Below are 27,107 nucleotides of genomic sequence, written 5' to 3' on the forward strand. Positions count from 1 at the left end.
ATTTTTTTCTGTCTGTACGTGAGTTAGAATAATGAAGACCATAGCTTCTGTAAGACGTGTGTCTGTTTCCCTTTTTCATTTACAGGAAATCCAGCAAAGACACCGCCTCGCCAACTCCATCTCCTCTTACCTGATCAAACCAGTCCAGAGAATCACTAAATACCAGCTCCTTCTCAAGGTAAACATGCCTTTAAAATGTAAAAAGAAGGATATCTGGTCTAGCATTATTCATTTTTTGCAGGAAAAAAAATACATACAGAAGGAACTTTTAACAAAATCATGAATGTGTTCTTTTCCTTTAAATGTCTGTGTGCGTATGTCTATGTTTGTGTGCTTCTGTTGTAGGAGCTGTTGACATGCTGCGAGGAGGGTAAAGGTGAGATTAAGGATGGTCTTGAAGTGATGCTTAGTGTCCCCAAGAAAGCCAATGATGCCATGCACCTCTCTATGATGGATGGTAGGTATACACACACACACACGCCTCTGCTATTAACAGTCACCTGCACAACTACTCACTGAGTGTCAGATGTTTCCTATTCAGTGAATTTTCACTTTGCTTATGTGAATGGAATCATGTCACTTTTAATTAACTCACCACAAACTACTCAGCTGTGAGTCATCAATAACTTCATCCAGCTTTCCTCTATTTGCTTCCCACAAACGTGTTTGTACATACTGTACACACATGCAAATACACCTAAATTGCTCTTTTCCTCCTCTCCTTCCACTACCTCAGGGTTCGATGGGAACATTGACTCCCAGGGAGAGTTGATACTCCAGGACTCCTTCCAGGTATGGGATCCCAAGACTTTGATCCGCAAAGGTCGCGACCGACACCTCTTCCTTTTCGAGATGTCCCTGGTCTTCAGCAAAGAAGTCAAAGACTCCAATGGGCGCAGCAAGTACCTGTATAAGAGCAAGCTCTTTGTAAGTAATGAACTGTTTTATCAGACTATATTGTTCATTCTTTTTCCTGCTGAGAAGTCCATTCTGATGTACTTTGAAACTTACTGAGGCTATCTTTGATTGATGCTAGGAACTTATGGATACATCGCTCATAATGTTTATAGCACAAACTATCACATGATGACACCAGAGTGTAGTTGTTATTGTATACCAGTTATTATAGTTGCACATTTCTGTTGTTGTTTATGCATCATGTGAATTTGCTGACATGTTATTTACCCCCTCAGACGTCAGAGCTTGGAGTGACAGAACACGTGGAGGGAGATCCTTGTAAGTTTGCCCTGTGGGTGGGCAGGACCCCGACCTCAGACAACAAGATAGTCCTCAAGGTATTTTGAATGAACATCTCTCATTGTTCTCTTTTAATCTGATATAAATCATCAAGTTAGAAATGAGAACCAAAGTATTTTTGCTTCCACTTCCGGCATTGTACTAAGTGTAAAGTAGATCCCCACATGATTCCCCTTCTTCAGGAGCGGTCAAGTTGTTCACACATAAAGAAGAAGAGTCACTCCATGTCTTAGTCCACCCCCACTAAATCCTACATAGTTCTCTCTGTTCAGCCAAGAAAGTTCACTCCCTGTAGGGGGTTAGAGTGTTACTTTCAGCTACTTATTTACTCATCACACAGAAACATTAGCATAGCAGTTGATAGGTCATAATCCAAACTCACAAGCAACTTGTTAGTTCTCACGCAGTGACTCAGAAGCAATGTTTTATGCAGGGTGTATGTGCAGATATGTGCGTGTTTTTGAGAGAAAGACAGAAACTTGTGGATCCCAGTGTATGTGTTACGGTGTGTGAACGTGTGCTGTACAGCTATCTGTCTTATTACATAACTTCTGATGACCATCCTAATCTGTGTCTTATGTAACGCGGTGCCACAGTAGCCTTGGTGCTGCTGGTTGCTAAGTGAAGGAGGAAGAGAAGACACCGACGAGGGTAGTCATATGCAAAATACACTGTCGCATTGGCTCAGTGACGTAAATAAACACAAGGCTGACAATACATGTCTGTAGTCTCTCTGTGGAACCTCAAGTGGAGTTCAGGAGACACTGTTGTCGTCATTTCACTTTGTGTCTGAATATGGACGTTTGACTCAAGTACAAGATTGCAGGGATCAAAGCACTCATGTGGGATCAGACAGAACTATATAATTGCTAAATTAAACCTGATACTGTGTTAATTAATTCCGGCCAAGTGAACAGTGCTTTTATTTTTCACCGCTGTTCACATCTCTTGTTGCTGATTTAATGTTCTGTCTGTGTCTGCATGTGAAAAAGCAGAGGAAAAAACACCAGGCTACAGTGGTCCACACATAACAGCTGTACGTACTAGATCCTGTAAATCTCACCTTTATCTGACCCAATCATGTGTTGTGTCCCAGGCTTCGAGTATTGAGAACAAGCAGGACTGGATCAAACACATTCGGGAGGTCATCCAGGAGCGAACTGTCCACCTGCGGGGAGCTCTGAAGGAGCCCATCCACATCCCTAAAGCCACCACAACTAAACTTAAAGGCAGACGGTGAGCTAACAGTGTTTTGCTCTGAACTTATGTTTTGTTAATGTTGTTAATAACTTTAAATATTAATCATGTTAGCCATCATAAAATTATAATACAGTAAATACATTTTGCATATGCAACAAATTGAAAATAGATACAGTAGTAAGTTTAAAAACCATTTCAATCATTAAAAAACAGAGTCCAGGTTGTTACAGTATGTCAACCCAATCACCAATGTTTCCAGTAATAGATCTATAAAAACATAATGATTATTAATAATAGTAATGATGGAATGACTGTAATGATAATGTCTGCCTGCAGGGACGGAGAGGAGCTGGACAGCCAGGGAGACGCCAGCAGCCAACCGGATACCATCTCCATCGCCTCACGTACATCCCAGAACACACTGGACAGTGATAAGGTAGAAACACACACACACACACACACACACACACATACACACATACACAATCTTCAGGCTTTCTTTATCCCCAAAATGTACCAGGCAGCACTTTAGAGATACACAAAATAGACCATTTTTCAGTTCAGTTTCAGTTCTGTCATTGGTCCACATCCATGTGCCATCACACAGTGACACGATCGTCAGAAGCTGCAAACTGGTTAGATGCAGGCAACTCTCCTCAAGTTGTTTCCTGTGAAAGTGTTTGATTGTGTAAGGAAGAAGAAACAGTCCATCTGACAGAGCTTTAAAACAGTGTGTGCAACCATGTCTCTGTTTGTTTACGTGTGTGTGTGTGTGTGTGTGTGTGTGTGTGTGTGTGTGTGTGTGAGAGAGAGAGAGAGAGAGAGAGAATCTTATCTTACGGGGAACAGGGACAGTCGGCCGTGGTTATATCTGGTAATAGCACCACAGAAGGCCTGTCCTCCTACGCTCAGTATGAGCAACTGTAAAGCTAACACACACACACACACCAGCACACATGGATAAAAAATCTTTCCATACTTTTATGTCATACTAATTATAAAATGTAGCGGTAGATGAGGTGATTCTTTTCACACTTGAATTGGACTTTCCCCAGCTTTGGCCTCATACGCTTGTGCTGTAATCAGGAAAGTAAGAAAATGAGCTTAGCGGGTTCACTGTGGTTGTTTAATTAACTGTCAGTTGTCAGCACAAAGCTCAGCTCTGTGGTTGTTTCATGTAACATAAAACCAAATTGTAAAGGTGAGGAGGTGAGCTGTGTGTGTGTGTGTGTGTGTCTGTGTGTGTGTGTGTGGCCACTTGTGTCAAAACTATCACAGACACTAAGTAATTAGTCATTGCTCCCTCAGTTAAGGACATACTCGTGCATAAACATTCAAAACACACAGTAACACGTGCAGATATGAACTGTGCATCTCAATCTCACTTTTTGAATGCTTCTCTCTCTCTCTGTGAGGACTCTCTGTGAGACCTCTCATTCAAGAGGCAGTGACAGTGGTGTGTGTGTGTGTGTGCCAGTGTTCCTGTGTGTGTGCTTCTGCTTTAGTGACTGACTAGTGTGTCGGCAGCTTCAGCCTCCCACACTCTCTTCACAGAGGATGCTCGTCTGTATGCCAGACAGGAGAGCACAGTTTTAAGTTCCCACAGCTATCGATCTCACACTTTGCTTCAAACATAGAAATATTCGGGCAGCCACTGTGATTTTTCCTCTAATTTTCTGGAGTGTTTTTCTTTTTTTTTTTGGTTGAGAAATGGACATTTCACATGTTTAAAGACAAGGATGGATTAACAGCTCCGCTCGGGGAAGAGACGCAGCAGGAAATCATTTAACCTTCAATAGTCTGATTGTAAGCACCTACAGAGGAGCGCTGTTGATGGCAGCAACTTTTCTTCCGGCCTTTGGATCTTCTAATGGATCAGGATTGTAATTATCTGAGGCTGCTTTTCCCAGAGGAAATATTCCGTAAAAAGTTAGATAAATTGTACTATTTTCTAGACAACTTATGCTTATCCAGTGAGCGTCTTCTCATTGTGATTTAGGACAATTTTAGTGGATTGCTGTAGAAATCAGACCGCTGTAGAGTTTTCTAGCTCTTTGGGACTTCTCTCGCAATGAGGGAGTGGAGAACAATGGAGAGGCTGGAGGACAGGAGCTCACATCCCGTTTCTCAGCTACTCAGCTCTCTGGCTTTACCACACTACCAGAGGGTATGTTACAATGTGCTTTGCGGTATTTGAATTAAAAAAGAGCTATTGTGACATTTACACAACAAACATATTTCAAATGATTAATGCAGTCTGTTATAGACACAAGGAACGTGCAACACTGTAAATTTCAACAATATGAATAAGGAGCACATGTCCAAGTTAAGCAGCAGTAAACCTTTGAAAGCAGGAAATGTGTGAATAATTTTACTCTGCTATGTAGGTGGCTATTATTAACTGTATGACCAATAGTAATAGACAAACTTATATAAAAGACTGTTCATCTGCCATCAAGTCTAATTTAATATAAATGCTCAAAAGATGAATATTTAAGGTTTCATGGCTCAGAATTTTTGTTGTTGTTTTTCTTAGAAAATTAACCATGGAGAACAGGAACTGAAAATGCTTTCTTATAATAAAAACACAGGGTTGCAAGTTGCGTAGCCTGCTGCTCACGATTAGTGAAAAATTAAGAACTTGAAAACTATAGCTATGTACAGCAGAGAGGACAAGCTACACATTTGTGGCATTCATTTGCATTTGTGTTCAATAAAGCCAATTCATGCTTACTATGTCCCAGACAATCACAAATTGTTTATGACCCTGTATTTCATATTTGTATGTAACAGAATTTGTGCACCCTCTGGTGTACTGTTACTGTTTGTCTTTCACCTGCAAGCATTAATAGCAATAAGCGGCTGCGCTTTCAGTCACGTGTTGAACGGAGAATACCTTTTGAAAATATCCAGTGAGCTAAATGACTAATTCCACCTTGTTCCACCTCCATCTGATATTGCTTTTCTTTTCTTAGACACTCAGATGGTCAGAGTCAGATCGTCAGAGTGACGTTTCGTTCAGTTGTGCTAGAATGAGTCACCAATCATCAGTGCATGTACATTTTTGCTAACAGTGCTGCTGGAGTACCTGTGCTGCTGGCAAAGGATGTTGAGTGGAAATATTGACTTTTTGTTCTGAGAGGCCATTAATTCCACTTGTCAGAAGTAATTTTACTGAATAACCATGCTTTTTGCCATCAGCTTATAGTACCAGGTACCTATACAGTAGTTTATTGACTTTTTTAAATATCTGTGGCAAGATTATTAAAATAATAGGAAATGTATTTACAATCTATAGTGGAGTTTTCCAAGAGGATTCTCATTCCTCTTTTGTCAATTTAGCAATAATCTAATTGCAGTTTATCACTACACACATGCATACTGACATAATTTCTCCTCACCAAGTGTCCCGTGGACAGAAATAAAATTAGCAAATATCAGCATTTGTTACATATACAGATAAACATCAATGGCTTTCATCAGACTTCAATTCGGTCCTCCTTCCCTTTCAGCTGTCCGGTGGCTGTGAGTTGACAGTGGTGATCCATGACTTTGTGGCCAGTAATGGAAGCAGCAGTGGGGAGCTGACGGTGCGCCGAGGTCAGACTGTGGAGGTTCTGGAGCGACTCCACGACAAACCAGACTGGTGCCTGGTGCGGACCACGGACCGCTCTCCAGCCCAGGAGGGCATCGTACCCTGCTCCATGCTCTGTATCGCCCACTCCAGGTCTTCCATGGAGATGGAGGGGCTCTTCAACCACAAAGGTAAGAAGATGTTTGCTTTGATTGTCATACCCACACCAGCCTAGTGGACTGGAAGTTAGTTTCTCATACTGAGGCACATCCGGAAACCTGAGAACACTAGGAAAAGCTAATTGGATGTATTTCATGTGTGGAAATAGCAATGGTGGCCAGCAGAATCTTCTTATCTCACCCAACAGCTGCTTGTCACATCCAAGCACATATGGACACTTGAAACATTAGGGGAAACTAATAGGATGTATTTCTTGTTTGCAAACATAGCTCGTAACCTGCAGAACCTTCACTTCTCATCAAACAGCTGCTTGGGGAAGCACGCACATGTATTTCTTGGTGTTGCTATGCAACTGTGGAATGCCCGCTTGAAGCACAGCTCTCTTTTAATTATCTTAAAATAATTTCAACCTCTGAATTCCCAGCAGTGTTAACATCCACAGATCTTATTGCTGTCAGAAACCCATATTTTGTCTTAAACACACAGCAGCATGCCCCTTTATTGTAGCAAACATAAAATATTAAATGACCTCGTGAGGGTTCAACGCTGGAAGATATGATGTCAAGATCTGCATCTGTTGTTATGCCCAAAGGGTCTTACTAAGACGAGTCAATAATGTGGTTCCCAAGGTTTTTTCCACAGTCTGTGTGTGTTAACATCACACCAGATGTGGTTACAGGAACAGTAATATTGTTGAATCATGTCCTGCCAGAAAATTAACTTTATCATAATTATCAACACAACAGATTATTGTTAGTGCTATCCAGCTCCATATTCTTGTGAACTGTTGTTAGATCTTCTACTGTGATGGTAACTGGTTCTTCATTGTTTTGCACCCTGAGCATCAGTTCATGGTATGATGCAATGACATCTGCTGTCTTACTGTTGACATCTCACTGAGCCGTGGCAGTCAGGGCAGATTGCAGTCTTTTCATGATATTTTATCTCATGTCTGCACCTGGGTGATATAAGGCATCTTAGTTGATCTCATCTCAAATTCTATATAGATTGATTAATATATACTATGTGTACTATATTGGCTGTACTATACATACATACTGAATATTTATATTTTTTGTGACCAAAAGCACTAAACAAAGAATAAATCTAGCTAACAGAAAGAAGTGAAAGGAAAGGACTCCTGACCCTCATTTGACACTTATGAGCTGCTGTCGTCATGCCTCGACAGAAGTTTCTGCTTGTTCCTTTCCCTCTTTAATGTGGAAGAGTGGGTGAGAGCTGTACTACTTGTTTCTATGGTAATATAGCATACAAATAGTATGCTGGCAAAATGAGAAAAGCATGCATTTGTCTTTAAAATTACAGGATGGTTGAACTGTACACAGGAACTCACAACTTTGGAATTAGCTGAATGATTTACTAGTAGAGCATAGGAAGAAGGGTAGAATTTCCCAGCTGCTTATTATACAATTTTAACTGCAGCTTCACTGTTTCTCAACTCTGTTTTGCTTACAGAGGCTCTTTTATCCGGCTTTTCTTGGCCCCTTGGTTGCGCCTAACCAGCCCTAACTACAGCCGTATCTGTGTATTTGTGTGGCCAGAGGGAGTGATGGAAATAAGCTGCAGGGGTTGCTGTGGTTGAAAAAAGGCCTTTGCTGAGGAGGAGGAAGGCGAGGATGACAAAAAACGTCTTTGCTACTTTGCCAGCCTTTTGTGTTTACTGACCAACCATAGACCATTTTGTCCAAAGTTATGGAAGGGTGACGAGTTAGGGGATTAGTGTTCTCCGGGAAATCTCCCCTTTTTCCTGCTGTGTCTCACAACCAGGAATAATTGACTGTTGGGGGCGAATGTCTGTGTCTGGAATAGCAGAATAGAATAGAATAGAATAGTTCACATTCAGTAGGATTAGCCTGCAAAGTGTATAACTGGCAGCTGGTTGTCTGCTCTGATTATAGGATGTTTTAGTGTGAAGTAACAGTGGTTCACTTCTATAGTATGTGTTCAGTGTTTGTGTGTGTGTGTGTGTGTTTTCTAAATGTTTAATGAAGTCCCGTGTTGTTCAACTAGCTGCTGAAACCTGTGCGACACTGCACATTCCTGTTAAATCGGGTTTAGAGCACTTTCATCTACATACTAGTCACATTTTCATTTTGATTACTTTAATTCCCCCTTTTACCAAAACATGCAGGTCGACTCCCACTGCCTCTTAGAATGAAATAAATACAAAGGTAAACACTTAATGACAGTGTTATTGATAAAAGGATTCTGTAAGGAGCAGAGAGTAAGTGCAGACGGTGTATGTACAAGTGTGTGCGTGTTCTTACAGGAAAGAGTGTTTTTAGAGCCCAGGGAGACACACAAACACACACTCACAATTAAACAGGGAGATCTTTGTGCATTTAGCCTGCGTAGCTACTCTAGACTGCACAGTGTGTCCGATGAAGTGAAGATGTAGGAATACAGAGTTAAGTGTTGAATATATATAGCAGTAGTTACAAAGCTCAGACTGAAAAAAACCCCAATGGAGATTCTGAATTCAAGAAAAGCCATCTGAAACCTGAATCCAACCACTGAATATGACACAGATTTTTTGCTGTTCACTTCTCATGGATTTCATAACCAAGTCTATATTTGTTCCGAGCATACTGCACAACTTGTATGCATCCTAATGCCTGTAAAATATGCACCCGCCCACACAAACTGAGTGGGCGCTTCTACAAAGGGTAATACGGTAGATGTGCTGCATGTTCACAGACATCCCCTTGGATCAGCAGAGGCACAGTGGAGGCTTGCCCAATATCCTCACAGCAGCCCACTCATGAGGGAGGGAGGGAAGGAGATACAAAGAGAAAGAGAGAAAACATCCTACTCTCTAATGCTGCATTTGACTTTTTCTTTTTGCTCACACTGGACTTCATGCTTTCTCCCCCTGGAATTTCAGCGACGTGGTTACTGCAGAATTATTTTTACTTTTAACTTCAGTTTAATTTAAAGTCAGTTGTCTTACCTGTGGAGATGCTCTGAGGGAATATTTCAATTCAGAATTTAAAAGGCTTGATATCTGACTGACATGGCTCGTGGAATCGAGTCCTTAGTATCTCTGAACCCTTTTTGCTCCATGGATCCAGCACAGGGTGGCCACTCTGACAACTGCAAGTTCTGGCTACTGGACCTGGGTAGGTGCCTCGATCATGTGTAACACGTGTGTAGGACACAAGTAATTCTCTTGCTCTTCTACTTATGTAAACATTCAATATTTCTATGTCAGGGTAGGTTCTGCTTGATAAAACGCTTGCTCTGTTTTTGGATTCTCTCTTCTGAAGAGTTTGATATGGAGATTGTAACATGAAATGCTGGATTTGCTTGTTTTGTGGAGAAAGCTGGAAAGCTGAGAAAGGGAAATTGAGAAGTGAGGAGTTGTCCTAGTTTACCAGTTTGGTATTATGGTTCGTTCATCTTGGCATGTTTAAGATGTAAAGAACATATGGTGATAAAATCTGAGTTAGGCTACGCTTGTGATTGTATCTCAAAGCATGCAGAGGTCTGTCTCCAGTGTGACAATGACACTATTATTGTACAAGTACTTACAGTTCTACAGTTCTACATCTTATTGTCCTTGTTTGTTGTAGATTCTACCTCGGCTGTTTTCAAATGGGCTTCATGCAGAGGGCATTCACTAATCAAGTGTGGATTATGTTGTAGCATTATGGCATTGGAAGTAATTTGGTGAATGCACCGTTATGTGATGAAAAATTAAATCCACTGAAATCCCATTGACAAGATTATATCTTTGTGCCTATCTGTAGCTCAGGCGGGTGCTGCACAGATGGGCAGAGGTTATTATTGTAGACCCCAGAGAGAGAAGAAAATAATGAGGTCATATAGAAAAGAACAGGAAAATGAGGAGCTTCTGACATTCGGAATCCTTTTTCTGTTTAATGTTATCACGGTTGCCTGCCGTGTGCAGTCTAATAAAGCCAAAATATCAGTTCAGTTTTGTCACAATGTGAAGCGGGTGGTCTCTAAACTCTCCTATATCTCCCATCCCAACTCCACGCCCTCCCTAACTATGGCTGTTGGTGGCAAGCCCTCTCTGGCATTGTCCACATTTTTACAGATCAGCTAGCCCCTGATGTTTGTGTGCGTTTGTATCACTTCTTCTCCCGGGGAAGATAAGACCACACGAAAGATGCTCCCCTGGTGACATCTCTGGAATCCCTGGCATGCTGCTGTAGAGCTGTGCAGACAGCCCCTCCCCTCCCTCCTATTCTGAGACACAGTCACACACACAAAGTTGTAAATCTAGCGTGTTCTTTGCAGTAGCAGGAATGAGCCATGACTGAATTATGATGGTGTGTCAGTAGCATACAGATAAATTAGCAAACATGTGAAGATGCAGTAGAGAGCATCTGGTGGACTCTTGGTGGGTCTCTTCTCAGGAATATCAGCCCACAGACTTAAACTGATCAGATTGTATTATTTGGAAGTCGAATACAAGTCTAAATTTGCCTTTGCATGTTCAGTATTAATGCTGACTTTTGTATGATTAAGCAGATGGTGGAGGCAGGTGCTAGATATTTTGATGTCTGAATATCTGTACATGCATGCACAGTATATGTTGCATGCATGTGCATATATTATATGTACACACATTTATTGTACCCTGTACCCTGTCCTTATGCTACTTGAAGATATGTAAGTGTATGACTCAAATGATCATCACAGTTGTCTCAGCAGTATGATGCTCTAATGAGTCTGCTGATGGATTAACCTGGAAGTGAACGAGCTGTTTTTGAAGCAAACTTTCTCCGGAGACAGAAGCGCCAGTTTACTTATTGAGTCAGGATAATCATTTTAGGAAAGATAAACAAACATTGCCACATGTTTTAAAGCCTGTCGTGGTAAAACTAGAGATTCTTGTGTGAATTCTGAAATTATTTTGAGAAACTGGTGTTGCCTATGACAAAGATGAAACATTTAAAGTACATGCGTACAGGAGATACTGACATAAATCATTCTAATAGGGTTTAAGTTTCTTGCAGCTACGGGGAAATGGCCAGCAATTAAAAATGTTTCTATGTCGTGTCAGCTTAGCAACAATATATGCCCCTAATGTATTTATTTTTTTACAATTGGGAATTCTGCATTTGTAATTACAAGCTTACCAGATGTCATTTCCAGTTGCCACCTTTGTTTTGGGCCCAGGAATGAAAATGCTATTTGTGAAATAGCTCAATTTCTATGACTGTAAACTGCAGGAAATACGGTAGTTTGTGTATCCAGGTAGTACAACATTAAGACAAACTGAATAATCCACTTAAGAACTGAAGAAGCCTCTTGAACTACCAGTGACACATCTTTAGCGGCAGGAGTGAAGAGTCTTAATCGTATCTTAATAAATGCAGTTTTTCTTCAAGTTAATCTTCAAACAGCACAGCTTATTTCCATGACTCAAATGTTAATTCCCCCCCAAAAAAGCTGATTATGTGAAGGGGACAAACTCTTTGCTAGAGTCACCCCTGCAAACAAACTATGTGTCCCCAGTTTTTGTTTCCCATGAGAGAGAGCCTGACCAGCTGTGTCTCCAGGAGGTGTCACAATGAAAGACACCCTGCAGGGCAAAGGGCAAAGATCATACCCTCTGTGTGTGTATGTGTGTCTCAAGGGTTATTTTCTACTGAGGAGGAATGTGTCAAGGCTGCTGACCCCATGTTTCACCCATTTACACCCCTGTTAGCACGACCACTCCAGTCTAATCTGAGCATGTGGATAGCACCAGATGCTAATCCAACTGTCACAGGGTGAACATTTTAGTCACATAAAGGACAGAAGGTAGATTTATTTGCTTTATTATGTTTTTTAGCCTAAAGCACCACAGTATCCATGGTTCCATTATTACTGAAGCTATATCTATTCACATTTCCCGGATTAATAGATACGTCATTAGCAAAGCTTATCCTCTGCTAATTTATAATATTCAAATTCATGGAATTCTAATTTTAATATTGGCAACTTATTGAGGCAGTATTCCCTTCTCTTACTGAGACCACAAAGTTTTACAGTTTTACATTTTGTGTTGATGTCATTAAACAACGTTTAAAGTAATTGTTTCTCACCAGAAACCCAATTGGTGTGAGCTGACAGTGTAAAATATTTGTCTGCTTAACTTCCCCCGAAGCCTCTGATGTAAAAGCTGAGAAGTACTTGCTAACAGTGTGGTTACATGTAAGGTTGTGACCCCAGCGTGTCTCTGTTTGCTCTACATGAGAGGTCATGAGTCCTGTATCTGTCTCCCTGGTTCGTTCCCTTTAACTTCCCTTTAACTGCCTGGTTTACTTTAGAAAACAACAGTTGATGCTTAAGTGTGTCCTTACAGTTATACTACTAGTAGTCTACTGAAGTAACAATATACAGAACTCATAAAGGGAAGCTTTAATGGACCTTGGAGACCGACAATAGTAAATGCTAAGGTATTCTGTGTCATCTGAATTACAGCCTTAAATAGGCTCAATGATTGTAGGCTACCCATGACTAAAACATTCCAGGGCAGTATCGTAACGAACAGTTGTGACTCTGGTTTTCATTTGGTATTGCAGGGAAGATGGTGGAGGCTGGGGTTGCAAGGAAAGATTTGTGCCAACAAAAGAGATTGTCTTCCATTAAAATTCCCTCAAGCAAGACGGACAACCCCTCCACACCTCCTATCCTCTTTAAATATGCCCTTTGGGAGGAATTTATAGATCTCCACAGCAGTTCAAACTACCCCTGCCCTGAGAGATGGAACAATATCTGTCAGACTTTCTGTCTGATAAAAAAATTAAATTGCAGGATGAAAACAGGATAAAAGGATGTGTTCTCGCCTGTTCTGCCTTGACATATTCACGTTATAGTTGAGTCATGGCTAAGAACATCTTGCACGAGGCAGCTTAAGCACTGCAGATTCGCTGAGAGATCATGACTATTATCGCTCAGGTTACGTTGAAGATATCTCCAAATGACCTGGGCCTTGTCAGAGTGGGAAGGTGAGAGGAGTCTCAGATAGGATGGTTTTAGAGTCTTCGTGGTGCCTGATGCGGGAGATGATTGTTATTCTGGGAACTGTGCTTTTCTTCCTCCCTTGCATGCCATGTGAAGAACACATGCTTCGTATCAGCCGAGCGCAGTAAAAATGAGTCTCCCAGAGGCTGAATGACTGACACGCATGTTCGCATGCAGATGCGTTCATACAGGTTGTGTGAAAGTGTCCGATGATTGAAGGCAGAATTCCCACACCTGCCATTCATAAGAGCTATTCAGCTTGGTCACATGGCTTAATCTGTAGCAGCTGCATCATTTTTAACCAGTTGAATAGCTAAATGATGAAGAGGCTGAAGGCTGAATCTCTCAAAAACCTTTTACTCTTCAATCAAGCTGCTGCACAGTATCATAAAATATAGATCATTTAGTCTTGTATTTAGACTTAAATCGATACAGCTCTCAAAAACATTAAAACGTTTAATTGTTTTCTTTTCTGCATTTACCTTTGAAGGGCAACAACTCAATATGTGATGCAATGAGAAGTGCGATGCACAATGAGAACATCATCTCCTGATAATTTTTTGATTTAGTTTAACTACAACTCTCATAAACTTTGCATTTAAAGTGAAAAAATCAGTTTAGAAGTGTATTCAGAGGCTTTGAAGTTCTTTGTCATATCTAGGGGGTTGTTTTTTTAACCTTACACAAAGAAATCCAACCTCAATATTATCACCCCAAGAGTCAGATTGCTTGTTGAGCCAGTCAAGACATTTTGTTTTCCTCTTTCAGTAGCATGCGGCAGCATTTCTGATGATGATAAAGAAAACCAATGTCAGGGCAATGGAGGAGAGAGGGGGTCAGGCTAAAGATGAATGAGCAGACAGGTGAGACAGACAGGTGGATGTATCTTTTGAAGTTTTCAGACAAAGCCTCAAGCATCCCTTTATGCTGTGTTATTTTTTCATCGCTCCGTTACTAGTCGAAGAAGAGCTTTCCTCCTACAGATTCCCAAAGGAACGGCCATCACTGTGAGGAGGAGGAGGCCGGTCTGCCCACTTCACATACAACACATACAAATCCTATACAAACAAACAAATGCACACATATTTTTATCATGCACCACGTCTTTCCACTATGTTCTCTCACTACTACAAACTCACATATGCATACATGGTGACTATAATGTTATTTATGCTTTGTTACACTTAAAACTACAAAACAAGTTGTAGCATACAGTAACTACTGATTGAGTATCTCGTTTAATATATAGATAGAGCTTCACTGCAGGAAGAAGACAAATCGTAATATTTATGACCAAATGAGGTATATTGAGGTGTATTCCTAATCAAAGAGTTTAATTTAGAGATGGAAAAATTGCATATTACACACTTCTAATAGACTTGCAAATATGTGATTGTTTTGCAACTGTGATTACAAGCGTTTGTGATGTAAACAAGCCTTTTTTAAGCCCCAGACAACATTAATCACATGGTTTAGTTGTTAGTTGTAGTATTAGCCACTGAATTAAAAGACCTGTCAATCAATGTAAGACTAATAGCAAGTCCCAATCTTGTGTTTAGATTTTTGATGAGAAAACCCTTTGGTCTACATCTGGAGACATCACAGATTATGTCTCTACACTTGTGTTAATATCATTATCAACCTCCCCTTTCTTTTCTCCCCCTCGCCCTTAGACACCTTGTCTGTATCCAGTAATGACGCCCTACAACCAGGCTCCAGCCAAACCCTGGGTCCTCACAGCTCACCAGGCCCCAAACGTCCTGGGAACACCTTAAGGAAATGGCTGACCAGCCCCGTACGGCGGCTCAGCTCCGGCAAAGCTGATGGTCACGTCAAGAAGCTCGCCCACAAGCACAAGAAGAACCGCGACGCCACAAGGAAGAACATGGACACAATGGTCGGCTCGCAGAAGGACTCAGACGACAGCGCCGCCACGCCACAGGATGAGACACTGGAGGAAGTAAGAACAGATGAAGCAGTGGATGACTGACCCTGTCAGAACAGTCAAAGATGAGTTTTGGTTCTGAACCACCTGCTGACAATCATTGTTCCCCTTGTCTCTCTCTCTGCAGCGTATGCGTAATGAGGGGCTGAGCAGTGGCACCTTGTCCAAGTCTTCCTCATCAGGCATGCAGAGCTGCGGCGAGGAGGAAGGAGAGGAGGGGGCAGATGCTGTCCCTCTACCCCCCCCTATGGCCATCCAGCAACACAGCCTGCTGCAGCCTGACTCCCAAGACGACAAGGTGGGTCACACAGGGCAACCTAAATGCATGTATGCACATACGTAATTATACATGGCCACAGACAATTGTATGCAGAAAACACAATGCACAACACCACCCAAGAAAATAAGGGTTGTGTTTTGCATTTAAGCGTAACTACAACAAAATAGATTTATGTGTTTTGTACTTTAAATGGGCCAAACATGCTTTTGCATCATCAGCAATATGGGGGCACAGATATATACAGATATCATGTGCATTAATTGCCAATTAATTGGGGGAAGAGTTCCATGTAGGTCCACACAGAGCTTACCACAACACAACTAAACTTTTACTTTGGCACTAATAACTTTTCTTTTTTTTTTTTTTTCTATTATTTTCTTGATGGCTGCATGTTCCTTCCTTCAGCATTACGTTGATTTCTGTTCTGCTTCTCTTCTTTCCCAGTTTCCCTATCTCTCCATGTAAAACCACTTCGTCATCTCCACTTTGGATCCTTGTTTAACTTTTTTATTGCCTTTTTGTTTTCTGTCTTTCACCAACTAAATGTCATTCCCTTGGATTGTAATTGTTCTACTGTCGCTGAAGTGAATGCTCCATTCACGTGTTGCTGCAGTGGCGAGGTGTTTGTGGGACTAAATGGTGAATTCCCATTGAGTCTGATTTTGAACAGGGGATCCATTTAAAACTGTGCCTGCCACTATGCCTCAGACTTGGGAGTATTAAGCAACACTGTTTGCTGTATATAAGTGGTTTGACCAATCATGGTGCTCATGCTTGAAGAGCAGCCCAATCCCAGAGCTTGCCCTTAACCTAAACCCACCTCATAACCCCGTTTCCCCCGAGACCAGCCTGTGATTGGCTCCATTTTGGCCCCCAATTAACCCTTTTATTAGGGAGATCACACCCACCAAGTCCTTATTTGGACATGTGGACTATCGGGGTCCAAACTCAACAATGGTGAGCCTGATCACATACACAGTAGTAGCCACTGAAAATGTATGACTCCTGTATGTGCATGCAGCACTGCCATGTTTTACATTTGTCATTTTTTACACCATAACCGTTAACTTTTTTTCTTTCTTCCATCATCTGTCTCTTTTTCAGTCCGCATCTCGTCTGTCCGCCCGTCCCAACAGTTCAGAGACACCCAGTGCTGCTGAACTGGTCAGTGCCATTGAAGAGCTGGTGAAGAGCAAGATGGTGAGATAGAAATCATAAACAAAACTCACAAGTACACGTAAATGTGGCATATTTGTACACAGAACAATTCTGATAGAGTTTTGATACAAGCACACACACACTTTTTTTTTTCTGGTGTTGTTGACAGAGAATGGCATCATGGCCTACTAGTCATCTGTCAGGACTGTGACTCACTATGCCAGCTGTCCACTGTTCCAACAAATGGGTTATTGCACTCTGGCCAATATCCCCAACACACACATGCCCATTGGCCTACATACAGTACGGACATGTACCAAAGTAAAGGCAGTACAGTTTCCTCTGGGCAGCTTTATTTTGATCAATGTTAAATAAATGAAACACTGAAAAGACACGATCACATACTGTAAATAATCTTTCAGCCTCTGTTTTTGCCACTCTGTGACAGTTCTTTCTTTCTACCTCTTCCTTCCTCCGTTTTCCCTCCTTCTCTCTCTCTTTCCCTTCCTCCTCTCCTTGCTTCTGTCCTCCTCATTCCTCCAGTCACTAGAGGATCGTCCCAGTTCTCTATCAGTAGAGCAGGGCGACAGCAGCTCTCCCTCCTTCAACCCCTCCGACAACTCCCTCCTCTCCTCCTCCTCACCCATCGATGAGGTGGAAGAGCGCAAGTCTGGCTTCCTCAAGAGAAGACAGTGAGTTATGAACCCGTGTCTTGTTAGTGTTTTGATAAACAAAAGCTGCTTGAGTTCAATCAGTTAATCACGTTTGTCTTCATTTGTGTGCTTATATGGAACATTTCTGATGTTCATCCACAGCTGAGTGCATTACATTTGTATTACACAGTGACAATTTCTGTTTTGTGTCTCTCAGTTATGTGCTTCTGGAGCTGGTGGAGACTGAGAGGGACTATGTCCGAGATCTGGGATCAGTGGTGGAGGTAAAAAAAAAGTATCTTAACATAAGCTTTCAGAGATTTTTTTGGTTAGTGTTTGCTGTGTGATTTACAAATGAGTCGATTTTCCTCCCCTCAGGGCTACATGAGCAGGATGAAAGAGGAAGGAGTTCCAGATGACATGCGAGGAAAAGACAAGATTGTCTTTGGAAACATCCATCAGATCTATGACTGGCACAAAGAGTATGCTAGCAGTATTCTTCTTCAGATAACATATCCTACAAATTCCACTGCAAATACAAAATGTTTTTAAAGTTGTATAACCTGCCCCAGCGCGAAGACAGGCAACATAACCTAAATTACAAAATCAGTCAGTACAATGTGCCTTGGCAGGTTAAATCATGTGTTTCTTTCTCTTGATTGGTCCACAGTTTTTTCCTGGGAGAGCTTGAGAAGTGTTTGGAGGATCCTGACAGACTGGCCCCTTTATTCGTCAAACAGGTGACAAACTTCTTCACATTTGTTTCGCATTTGCATTTTTTGCTGAATGGTTGATTATCAAGTAGATTTTATTGAATTTAAAAGAGAAAGTAAGGAAGTCATATTTTCTAGGCTGTCGTATTTTTTCTGCCTTCTAAAAGCTGCCTTTGTTTTCTGGTTTTGTTCCAATTGCAGGAGCGGAGGCTACACATGTACATCGTGTACTGCCAGAACAAACCTAAGTCTGAGCACATTGTGTCCGAGTACATTGACACTTACTTTGAAGTAAGATTGTTAAACCATTTTACACCTACACAAATCTACAGAATGTTCTCTATGTTGTATTGTCCAGGTGATTTCCTAGAGATAATAATATTGTCATCTTTCATCAGGACCTGAAGCAGCGATTGGGCCACAGATTGCAAATCACTGACCTGCTAATCAAACCCATCCAGCGTATAATGAAGTACCAGTTACTGCTGAAGGTAAATCCACCATGGTGTTTATTATTTTGCAGGCTGCACTCATGCTAAGGAAAAGTACTCTTCATATTGAATGTACAGTATCTGTCAACACAATCAAAATGTATACGTTGAAACTCGTTCACAGGATCTTTTCAAAGTTTCTAAGAAGGCTGGAGTGGATACGACAGAGCTGGAGGTAATGTGATGCCCAGCTCATACTTTCTTAAATTGATTATGTACAATAATCCATTGTGTATGCTACTATGTGACTACCTGAGCCACACGTGACTCACATTTCTTTTGTACTGGATTTTCATACAAGCAATTTGTCTTTTAAAGTTTGTTTTTCTGTCATGTTCTACTATAGAAAGCGGTAGAAGTGATGTGTGTGGTCCCCAAGCGCTGCAATGACATGATGAATGTTGGGCGCCTTCAAGGCTTCGAGGCAAGACTGCTCTTTATCCCCTCAGACATTTGTTCATGTCTATGTCTGTCTGTGTTTGTGCTTATACTAAATTAAAGAAGGTAACTAGTTTATGCCCTGCAAAAATCTATTTCTAATTTCAGTCAACTGCCACCAGGTGTCAGTGTGCACTAATTTTTTGTAGATATATTATATGTAGTGTAGGTAGCTTGTGTGTTGTATGGTATTAGATATTGCTTTTGTTTTAGTTTGTTTTTTCTCTTGCCTATTCCAAATTGAACTTATGAAAACTGGTGCTGAAAGAGCATTCTGTCCTCCATTGCCATCCTCTGATTTCCTTTCCTTCTGCACTCCCTCTTTCTTCAGGGTAAAATTGTGGCGCAGGGCAGATTGCTCCTCCAAGACACCTTCATGGTGTCAGACCAGGATGGAGGACTTCTGTCCAGGATGAAAGAGAGGAGAGTCTTCCTGTTTGAGCAGATCGTCATCTTCAGCGAGCCCCTAGACAAAAAGAAGGGTTTCTCCACTCCTGGCTACCTCTTCAAGAACAGCATCAAGGTTAGTGCCGCTCAATGAAACCACAGAAAGCTACTGCTAGAGCAAAATATCTGACACTATCTATGGATTTCATGTTCATGATATACATTGTACTGTGGCTTCTTAATCAAGAAGCCAATGTCAAACTACTTTTACAAATGTCAACATCTCCCCTTGCATTGTAACTTTGCCACTCTCTCTCCTTCCTCTCTCTTCCTTGTTCTTTCTCCCTCGTTACCTGCCTCAACACTTCAGGTGAGCTGGTTGGGTTTAGAAGAAAATGCAGACGACCCCTGCAAGTTCACACTAACCTCCAGATCATCCAGTGGCAACCTGGAGAGGTACACCCTCCATTCAATGAGCCCTGGAGTCAGTCAAGTCTGGATCCACCAGGTCAGCCAGATACTGGAGAACCAGCGCAATTTCCTCAATGGTAAGAGAATGATGTGCCTATTACTGTTTCTTGAAAGCTAAAATGATGCTGGACTTGGTCCTTTAGTGTAAATGTGCACAAGTAGCATTATAAGCATTAAGTTTTTTTAACCTCTTGGAACTAAATAATCTCTAGTTTTATTTAAGGTTTCTGTCTTGAATCATTAGTTTTTACGCAAATATAATTTTATGACATGAATGAAATCTTGTCCCTCATCCTCTCCCACAGCTCTGACATCCCCCATCGAGTACCAGAGGAACCACGTAGGTGGTGGTGGGCCAGGCGGTCCACCCAGCAGTAGCAGCAGTAGTACTGGAGGCCTGCCAGGAGGCAGCAGCTCCAACAGTACCTCCAACATGGGAGGGGGAGGCGGTGGCGGCGGCTCTGGAGGATCAGGGAGCAGCTCCTCCTCTCTGTGCGGCCCTCGTTCCCGACCCTCCCGCATCCCCCAGCCATCCTCACGCCTCCCCCAGCCCGTCCACCACCACCACCCCCCGGGCCCTGAGGGGCCCGACAGATCAGCAGGTATGTGGTCACCCTGCCACCCTCAGTCCCTTCCCTCTAACCCCTACTCAGACACCGCCACAAATGGAGAGCTGTTAGCCGCAGAGGTTCCTAAGATGAGGAGGCTGGATAGTCCTCATGGAAGTAACAGTAATAACAGTAACAGGCCATCAGACAGCATGGAGGGCAATGTCAGACCGGGTCTGGGGGGTTCTGAAGAAACCCAGAAACAACAAACAGCTGATATACCACAGATGGCTGTGGCTCCTCTGAATTTGCCTCTGAAAAGCCCTCGAGTTGGGACAGTTGCTCCTCTGATTTCACCTCAGTCCCCTGGAGGAGGTGGAAAGGAAGCATTTGTCCCCTCCAGCCCAGCTCATAAAGGCAACTCTTTCTGGGCTATGGTCCCTGCTATGCCTCCCTCTCCCGCCAGCCGGCCTGGCTCCTTCTCCTACCCCAGTGACAGTGGTGGTGGAGGGGACTCTTTGGGCAGAGGAAGCCATGGGACGGGCTCTCATCAACGCCACTCCACCCACAGTAAGGACATAGACCGCATGAGCACCTGCTCCTCCACCAGCGAGCAGTCCATACAGTCCACCCAGAGCAACGGGGTAAGATGCCAAGTCGAGGCCCAGGCAGTGAGGCCTAGAGCTACTCACCAGTCACTAACCCCGCCCTCACTGACTGGCTGTCAGTCAGTCACCCTGCCGCTGGCTCTGAGTATGGCTTGTATAACGACTACTACACTGGAGATTAACGGCTATCTGAGTGCACTAACTTCACCAACAGTGTGTGTGAGAGAGAATTTTCTGGCTCTTCCAGAATGTACTAACAGTGTGGATCTGACCCATAGAGCAACTGTTGTATCTGCTTTCTCAGACACTCTCTGAGCTTCAGTATGTTTGCTTCTCAACTCCAGCTAATAGACACTAACAGTCTTTTTTATTCATACTTCCACGGGAATATGCTCATGCGATAATCAATCAAAACTTTGTCACGGATGAGGAGCTCTTTCTCATATGACTATCCTTTTTTTCCTGTAAGCTGTTTAGTCTGAACTTTGCAATCGTTCAAATCAAAAGCCTTGAGACAACACCAGCTGCTGTTTGCTTCACCTCAACCCGCTCTGTCTCTCTTCAAGCTGATAGTGTGTCTTCTATATTTCTTACTGGAAATATTTTTTTTACCTCAACTTCACCCTGTCCTTGGAAACAAAGATCAAAGATCCGTATTTCAGCATCTCTGACCTGAAGATCATAACTTCTGCTTCACAACTTCTCAGAACATAACTTCTGCTATGTAGTGACTTGTCACTCACCACTGTAGTCGTAAACGATTGCTTAAACAATACCTATGCAAAAGCAATGCTTTCTTTGCTGCATGCATCAAGCATATAAGCAAGATCATTTGTGTGTTACCGTCAATCAAATCATGCATTTGATTGGTGTGAAGCTACTGAAACACTTCTGTACTACCTTTTTCAGGAATGTATGTGCATGTGTGTGTTTTAATGTGTGTGTATATGCAGATGTATTGCCTTGCGTGACTGTGCAGCCTCACATTGTTTAAACAGTGTTGTGTGTTTGAGTCTGAAGTTTCTTTTTATCTTCTTTTCTGACAGAGTGAAAGCAGTAGCAGCAGCAGTGTGTCCACCATGTTGGTGACCCAGGACTATGTGGCAGTGAAGGAGGATGAGATCAGTGTGGTGCAGGGTGAGGTGGTCCAAATGCTAGCCAGCAACCAGCAAAACATGTTCCTGGTGTACCGAGCGTCCAATGAGCACTGCCCTGCCGCTGAAGGCTGGATCCCTGGCTATGTATTAGGACATACCTCATCCTCCATCACACCAGAACTCCCTGAAGGAACCATCAAGTAAGAAAAAGAGACATTTCTTCTGTTCCTGAGGCAAAAACAAGCAAGTGTAAATGTCAGAATGTATCGTGATAATGCATTAAAAAGGGATAGAAACTGAGATTGTCCCTTCTCATCTTTAGAAAATCATTATCATGGCACACAGCGCTCCGTATTCGCAGAAAGTCTGAGAAAAGAGACAAGGAGGGCAGGAAGATGGAGAACGGCTACCGCAAGTCTCAGGACGGCCTGGCCAACAAAGTCTCTGTCAAGGTAGAGAGTGTGAAGAATCACTTTTACAAACTTAAAAATGAATTTGCTCTCTGTCCCCGCTTTACATTTTAATTTGTGCAAGAAATCTAATTGTGTCCTTACATTTTCATTACAGCTTCTAAATCCCAACTTCATCCATGATGGTACGTACACATTGTTGCATTTGACCAAGGAGTGGATGAGTGTCTTTGTGTGTGAAAATGATTTTCTTTAAAATTTCCCACATCTATCCCTTCCTGTCATGGGCTGTTAACTTTTACACTTGTAACTTTCAACATGTATAGAAATATGTTTCATGCTGATTTGTACCACTTCCTCGTATCATCTCTGACCTCTGTTCTTCCTCTCCAGCTCCTCCAGAGTTCCTTGTCCCTGTAAGCGATGTAGCATGTGAGAGCGGTGACAGTGTTACTCTGAGGTGCAAAGTGTGCGGTCGATCCCGAGCCACCGTCACCTGGCGGGGACCTGACAACAGCACTCTGAGCAACAACGGACACTACAGCATCACTTACAGGTGACGGCATATATCTTGGCTCAATTAGAAGTTTTTCTTTAAGCTGTAGCAAAACATCAGCAGTTTGTGTTTTTGAAGTAATAAAGAACTTGATCCATTAACTGATCCAAATGTGCTGTTAACAAAGAATGTGTATTGTAAAAACAAACACATTTAAAGACACAGCAAGTTTAGGGAGGGAGCCCAAGAAGCATCATTGTGGTTGTGACGGGAAGCATTAGGTTCATGGGATATGAAGCCTTAATTCTATATATTAATATGAAATGCTACTGTACATTTGGCATCATGTGCAATTCACAAAGTATCATCGAATGGAGAAAACCTCAGGCTAGCATGATGCTTTATTTCTTTTTACAGTGAGACAGAGGAGGCAGCTCTTCGTATCCTGGGAGTGTCTGTAGAGGACAGTGGTGTGTACACCTGTGTTGCCACAAATGTAGCAGGCTCTGTCACCTCCTCCGCCAGCCTCAGAGTCTCAGGTGAGAGTCCTGTGTCATGGTATAAACCCTTTAACTATTCATATCATATGCCAGTGAGCTACCTGGAATTTAGGGGTTGTGAACCGTTAAAAACTGTACACGTTAATTGAACTTCAAATGTTAGCGCTTGCTTGGAAAGTTTATAGTTATCGTTTAGTCTTCTTAACCCATTCTGTATACAATGTGTGTTCTCAGGAACCCCTGATGACAGTGAAGCCCTTTGGAAAAGCAGCTTTGAGTCCCACTACACAGAGATCACTGAACTAGGAAGGTAAGAATGTACCAATAAAAAGCCCTTAAATTTTTACTCTCACTTTTTGACTGTCATGTGGTGTTCCTTGATCACATCAAAGATAATAAATGATTTTCTATTATTACCAGTGGCAGTGATAGTTGTGGTGGTAAAGTAGAACTATGGTTATTTGTGTGAGGAAGAACTGAAACTAATTGACTACAATGGCTTCTTTCTTATGACATAGACAGATCTGACAGGTGTATGTGCATGTATTATCCCCAACTAATGTTGCCTTTTAAATCCAGAGTAAAGTAAAAGAAACAGAAAATAAAATGTCTGATTGCCCAAACCTCAATGTGCAATAGTAACCCTCATTCCTGTTCCCCAGGGGCCGGTTCTCAGTGACTAAGAGGTGTGACCAGAGAGGGAGCAAACGGACAGTTGCGGCAAAACACGTTAACAAGAAGCTGCTGCGCCGAGAACAGGTGCTGCAGGAGATCAGACTCCTGCAGACCCTGGACCATCCCAACCTGGTCAAGCTGCTGGATGCGTACGAGACGGCCAACAGCTACGTACTTGTACTAGAGATGTAAGTAGAGCAGTGTTTCCATGCCGCTGTTCTGACTCCCCATTGTTTGGAAAAATATGAGTAGTTTATCCCAATGAATTTCAAAGTCGCTGATTGTATACAAATGCATTATGTGTTTCTGTTTTCAGGGCAGACCAGGGACGTTTCCTGGACTATATAGTGAGCTGGGGCAACCTGACGGAAGAGAAGGTCGCTCTGTACCTCAGAGATATTCTTGAAGCTCTCCACTACCTGCACAGCTGGAGGATAGCACACCTTGATCTCAAAGTAAATATTCTTACATCAGTGTAGGGCTAAAGAATCAAGATTTGTTTATTTAAGGAAGTATTTCTTCCTCAAAAATGGCCAAAATTCTCTGGTTCCAGCTTCTTAAATGTGAATACTTTCTTTGTTTTAGTCTAATATGATATCAAAATGAATATCTTTGGATGTTGGACTGTTGGTCACACAGAACAAGAAATTTTCAGACATCACCATGAGCTCTGTGAACTGAGATTTTACACATAGGTTGCTGTAAAGAAACCTATTTAATGCATAAATTGTATCACATGATGGTTTCCAGGTGTTTTGTTTCTCTGGGTCTAACTTTTCCCCTGCTCCCGCAGCCTGAGAACATTGTGGTGGAACATGCGTCTTCCCAGCCGGTGATCAAGCTGACAGACTTTGGTGACGCCATTCAGCTGAACCCTCCCTCCTCCTACATCCATCCTCTCCTGGGCAGCCCAGAGTTCTCTGCTCCTGAGCTGGTCCTGGGTCAGCCTGCCTCACTGATGTCTGACCTCTGGAGCTTAGGTCTGTAACTAAGCACAAGTAGTTTGTAACTTGTATGTAGAATCATAAGAAATAAGCAGGACATAGTTTATAATATATTAAACAGGTGACTTGATACACACATCCCATAATTTCCTGACTGACTGTCCTATTCATTGATTAATTGGTGTATTGACTGGATGATTTACAGGGGTGGTGACCTACGTTGTGCTAAGCGGCGCCTCCCCCTTCCTGGATGAGAGTTTGGAGGAGACTTGTCTGAACATCTGTCGCCTGGACTTCAGCTTCCCCGAGGACTACTTCCAGGGTGTGAGCCCAGCTGCCAGGGACTTTGTCTGCCTGCTGCTCCAGGGCCAGCCGGAGCAACGGCCCTTAGCAGCGTCCTGCCTGCAGGAGCCCTGGCTCCAGCCTCAAGGTGCAATGAACAGAGACACTGGACACACCACCTTAAATCATAGGCAGCCACCATCTCAGAATCGTCACTCCTCACATCTGGACACCTCCAGACTCATTTCCTTCATCGAGAGACGGAAACACCAGAACGATGTTCGGCCCATTGGCACCATTAAGGCCTTCCTTCACAGCCGGCTACTCAACCACATCTAACAAATGGGCCATGAGGAACAAGTACTGTAGACAACTTTTCCTGCTTTGTTGTGGCGTAGAAGGAATTCCTGCCTGTCCAGCAAACTGTAGAGGATGAGCAACAAGTTAACTTGGTTCACTTGAGCTGTGTTGAACCCCTACCGGGAGGACCACCAGCAACATTTCCACAATGATCACCTTTTCCCTCACTAAGCCACAAAAGTCCTGCTGCTGCTGACTGAGCGACCTCTGCTGATAAACCCTTTGACTCTCCCCCACCTCCCCTTAACCTCAGCATATTGTCATTATGCCTGCACAACAAATGAACTGTAGGAATCTGTTTGAGATTTCATACCTTGACTTAGCAGGGAGAAAAAAAACAAGCTTTCTCAACAAGCCAGCGTGAGCAAGTCTTGCGTTTCGGACAGTGTTAAACAGAGAAAAATAGAATACTGTATAATAAGAGTAATTCAGGCTGCTTTCGGTTGAACACAAGAAATGTTTTTTTGTAACGAGAGATTACTTTTTGTAAATGAAACCATGTACAGTGAGGAAACAGAGAACTGTCTTTATTCATACCTTTTGGAAAACAAAGGTGAGTTAATAAGTAGAAAGAAAACAGGGGAACTGAGATGTGTGATGAGTGGCACCCATCAGCAGGGTCCACTTCTAGAACAAGATGAAGACCAAAACCATGTTTTCCTGAAACACATTGTAGTTACATTCAGTGCAATAGTTTGCTTATTTTAATGCCCCCCCATTCAGTTTTTACAGGTGAAACCATTTCAGTTCATGACACTAAGAGAAACTAAATTAACTTGAACAAGTGTTAGAGCTTTTCGGCAAAACTTCTCAGATTTCTACCTGCATCCGCCTTATTTGTAAATAACGTATTCCTGCCTTTCGTTCTCATTTTGAAGAATTTTGTCTCAGATGAATAAAAGCTATTTCTTTTTGCCGAGTATAAGTGAGTCACTCCCTGCGGACCTTCAGATCTTCACTATGAACAAACCGCTACTAGAAATGCACTCGTATTTTGCATCGATTCCCATGTGCAATGTTGCAGCTTTAACATTTATGCAACTATTTATGAAGACTTGTGTTGTAGCCGTATTCTTAAAAAGGCATGTACGTACCTGGTACTGCGATAGATGTCTGTATTGTGTTAACTCTTATGTATTAAGTTCAGTATTAATATCTGCAAAAAAAAAACCCAAGATGAGAGGAGGGTTTTTGGAAATAATGTATAAAAATGTGTATCTATAAAAATATAGGCACTTATGCTTTGATTTTGTCATTGTTATGCTTTGATTTTCTGTAACAATACCAAAGTTGACTATGCTTTCTTTTCCTGCTTAAAAAAGGTGTTTTTTATGATTTCTCATGTTAAGTTATAACAGGCCACACTGAACCCAGACGTATGAGTGTTTACAAAGGTTCAGTGTGACTTTATTTATTCTTATTGTAAGAAATTGTTTGG

General features: G+C 42.2%; 1 protein-coding gene across 1 annotated transcript in view; it reads left to right on the forward strand.

Annotated features, from left to right (window-relative positions):
• The window catches only part of triob (trio Rho guanine nucleotide exchange factor b), an 88,520-nt gene extending 62,872 nt beyond the window's left edge, over positions 1-25,648 (forward strand). Inside the window, exons 30-61 of the mRNA XM_070911896.1 lie at positions 86-178; positions 346-457; positions 737-927; positions 1,194-1,295; positions 2,354-2,493; positions 2,794-2,893; positions 5,970-6,222; positions 14,887-15,173; positions 15,286-15,456; positions 16,543-16,638; positions 17,140-17,288; positions 17,467-17,533; positions 17,628-17,731; positions 17,920-17,989; positions 18,164-18,253; positions 18,361-18,453; positions 18,578-18,628; positions 18,800-18,877; positions 19,223-19,414; positions 19,649-19,826; positions 20,055-20,941; positions 21,952-22,202; positions 22,325-22,454; positions 22,570-22,597; positions 22,806-22,968; positions 23,326-23,466; positions 23,659-23,718; positions 24,071-24,271; positions 24,400-24,538; positions 24,877-25,063; positions 25,233-25,459; positions 25,517-25,648. Of these exons, the coding sequence (XP_070767997.1) occupies positions 86-178; positions 346-457; positions 737-927; positions 1,194-1,295; positions 2,354-2,493; positions 2,794-2,893; positions 5,970-6,222; positions 14,887-15,173; positions 15,286-15,456; positions 16,543-16,638; positions 17,140-17,288; positions 17,467-17,533; positions 17,628-17,731; positions 17,920-17,989; positions 18,164-18,253; positions 18,361-18,453; positions 18,578-18,628; positions 18,800-18,877; positions 19,223-19,414; positions 19,649-19,826; positions 20,055-20,941; positions 21,952-22,202; positions 22,325-22,454; positions 22,570-22,597; positions 22,806-22,968; positions 23,326-23,466; positions 23,659-23,718; positions 24,071-24,271; positions 24,400-24,538; positions 24,877-25,063; positions 25,233-25,459; positions 25,517-25,648 (5,163 nt within the window). The remainder of the gene's footprint in view (positions 1-85; positions 179-345; positions 458-736; positions 928-1,193; positions 1,296-2,353; positions 2,494-2,793; positions 2,894-5,969; positions 6,223-14,886; positions 15,174-15,285; positions 15,457-16,542; positions 16,639-17,139; positions 17,289-17,466; positions 17,534-17,627; positions 17,732-17,919; positions 17,990-18,163; positions 18,254-18,360; positions 18,454-18,577; positions 18,629-18,799; positions 18,878-19,222; positions 19,415-19,648; positions 19,827-20,054; positions 20,942-21,951; positions 22,203-22,324; positions 22,455-22,569; positions 22,598-22,805; positions 22,969-23,325; positions 23,467-23,658; positions 23,719-24,070; positions 24,272-24,399; positions 24,539-24,876; positions 25,064-25,232; positions 25,460-25,516) is intronic.
• The last annotated feature ends 1,459 nt before the right edge of the window (positions 25,649-27,107 follow it).

Source organism: Enoplosus armatus, chromosome 9, assembly GCF_043641665.1.
Source record: "Enoplosus armatus isolate fEnoArm2 chromosome 9, fEnoArm2.hap1, whole genome shotgun sequence".
In the NCBI taxonomy this organism is placed as follows: domain Eukaryota; kingdom Metazoa; phylum Chordata; class Actinopteri; order Centrarchiformes; family Enoplosidae; genus Enoplosus; species Enoplosus armatus.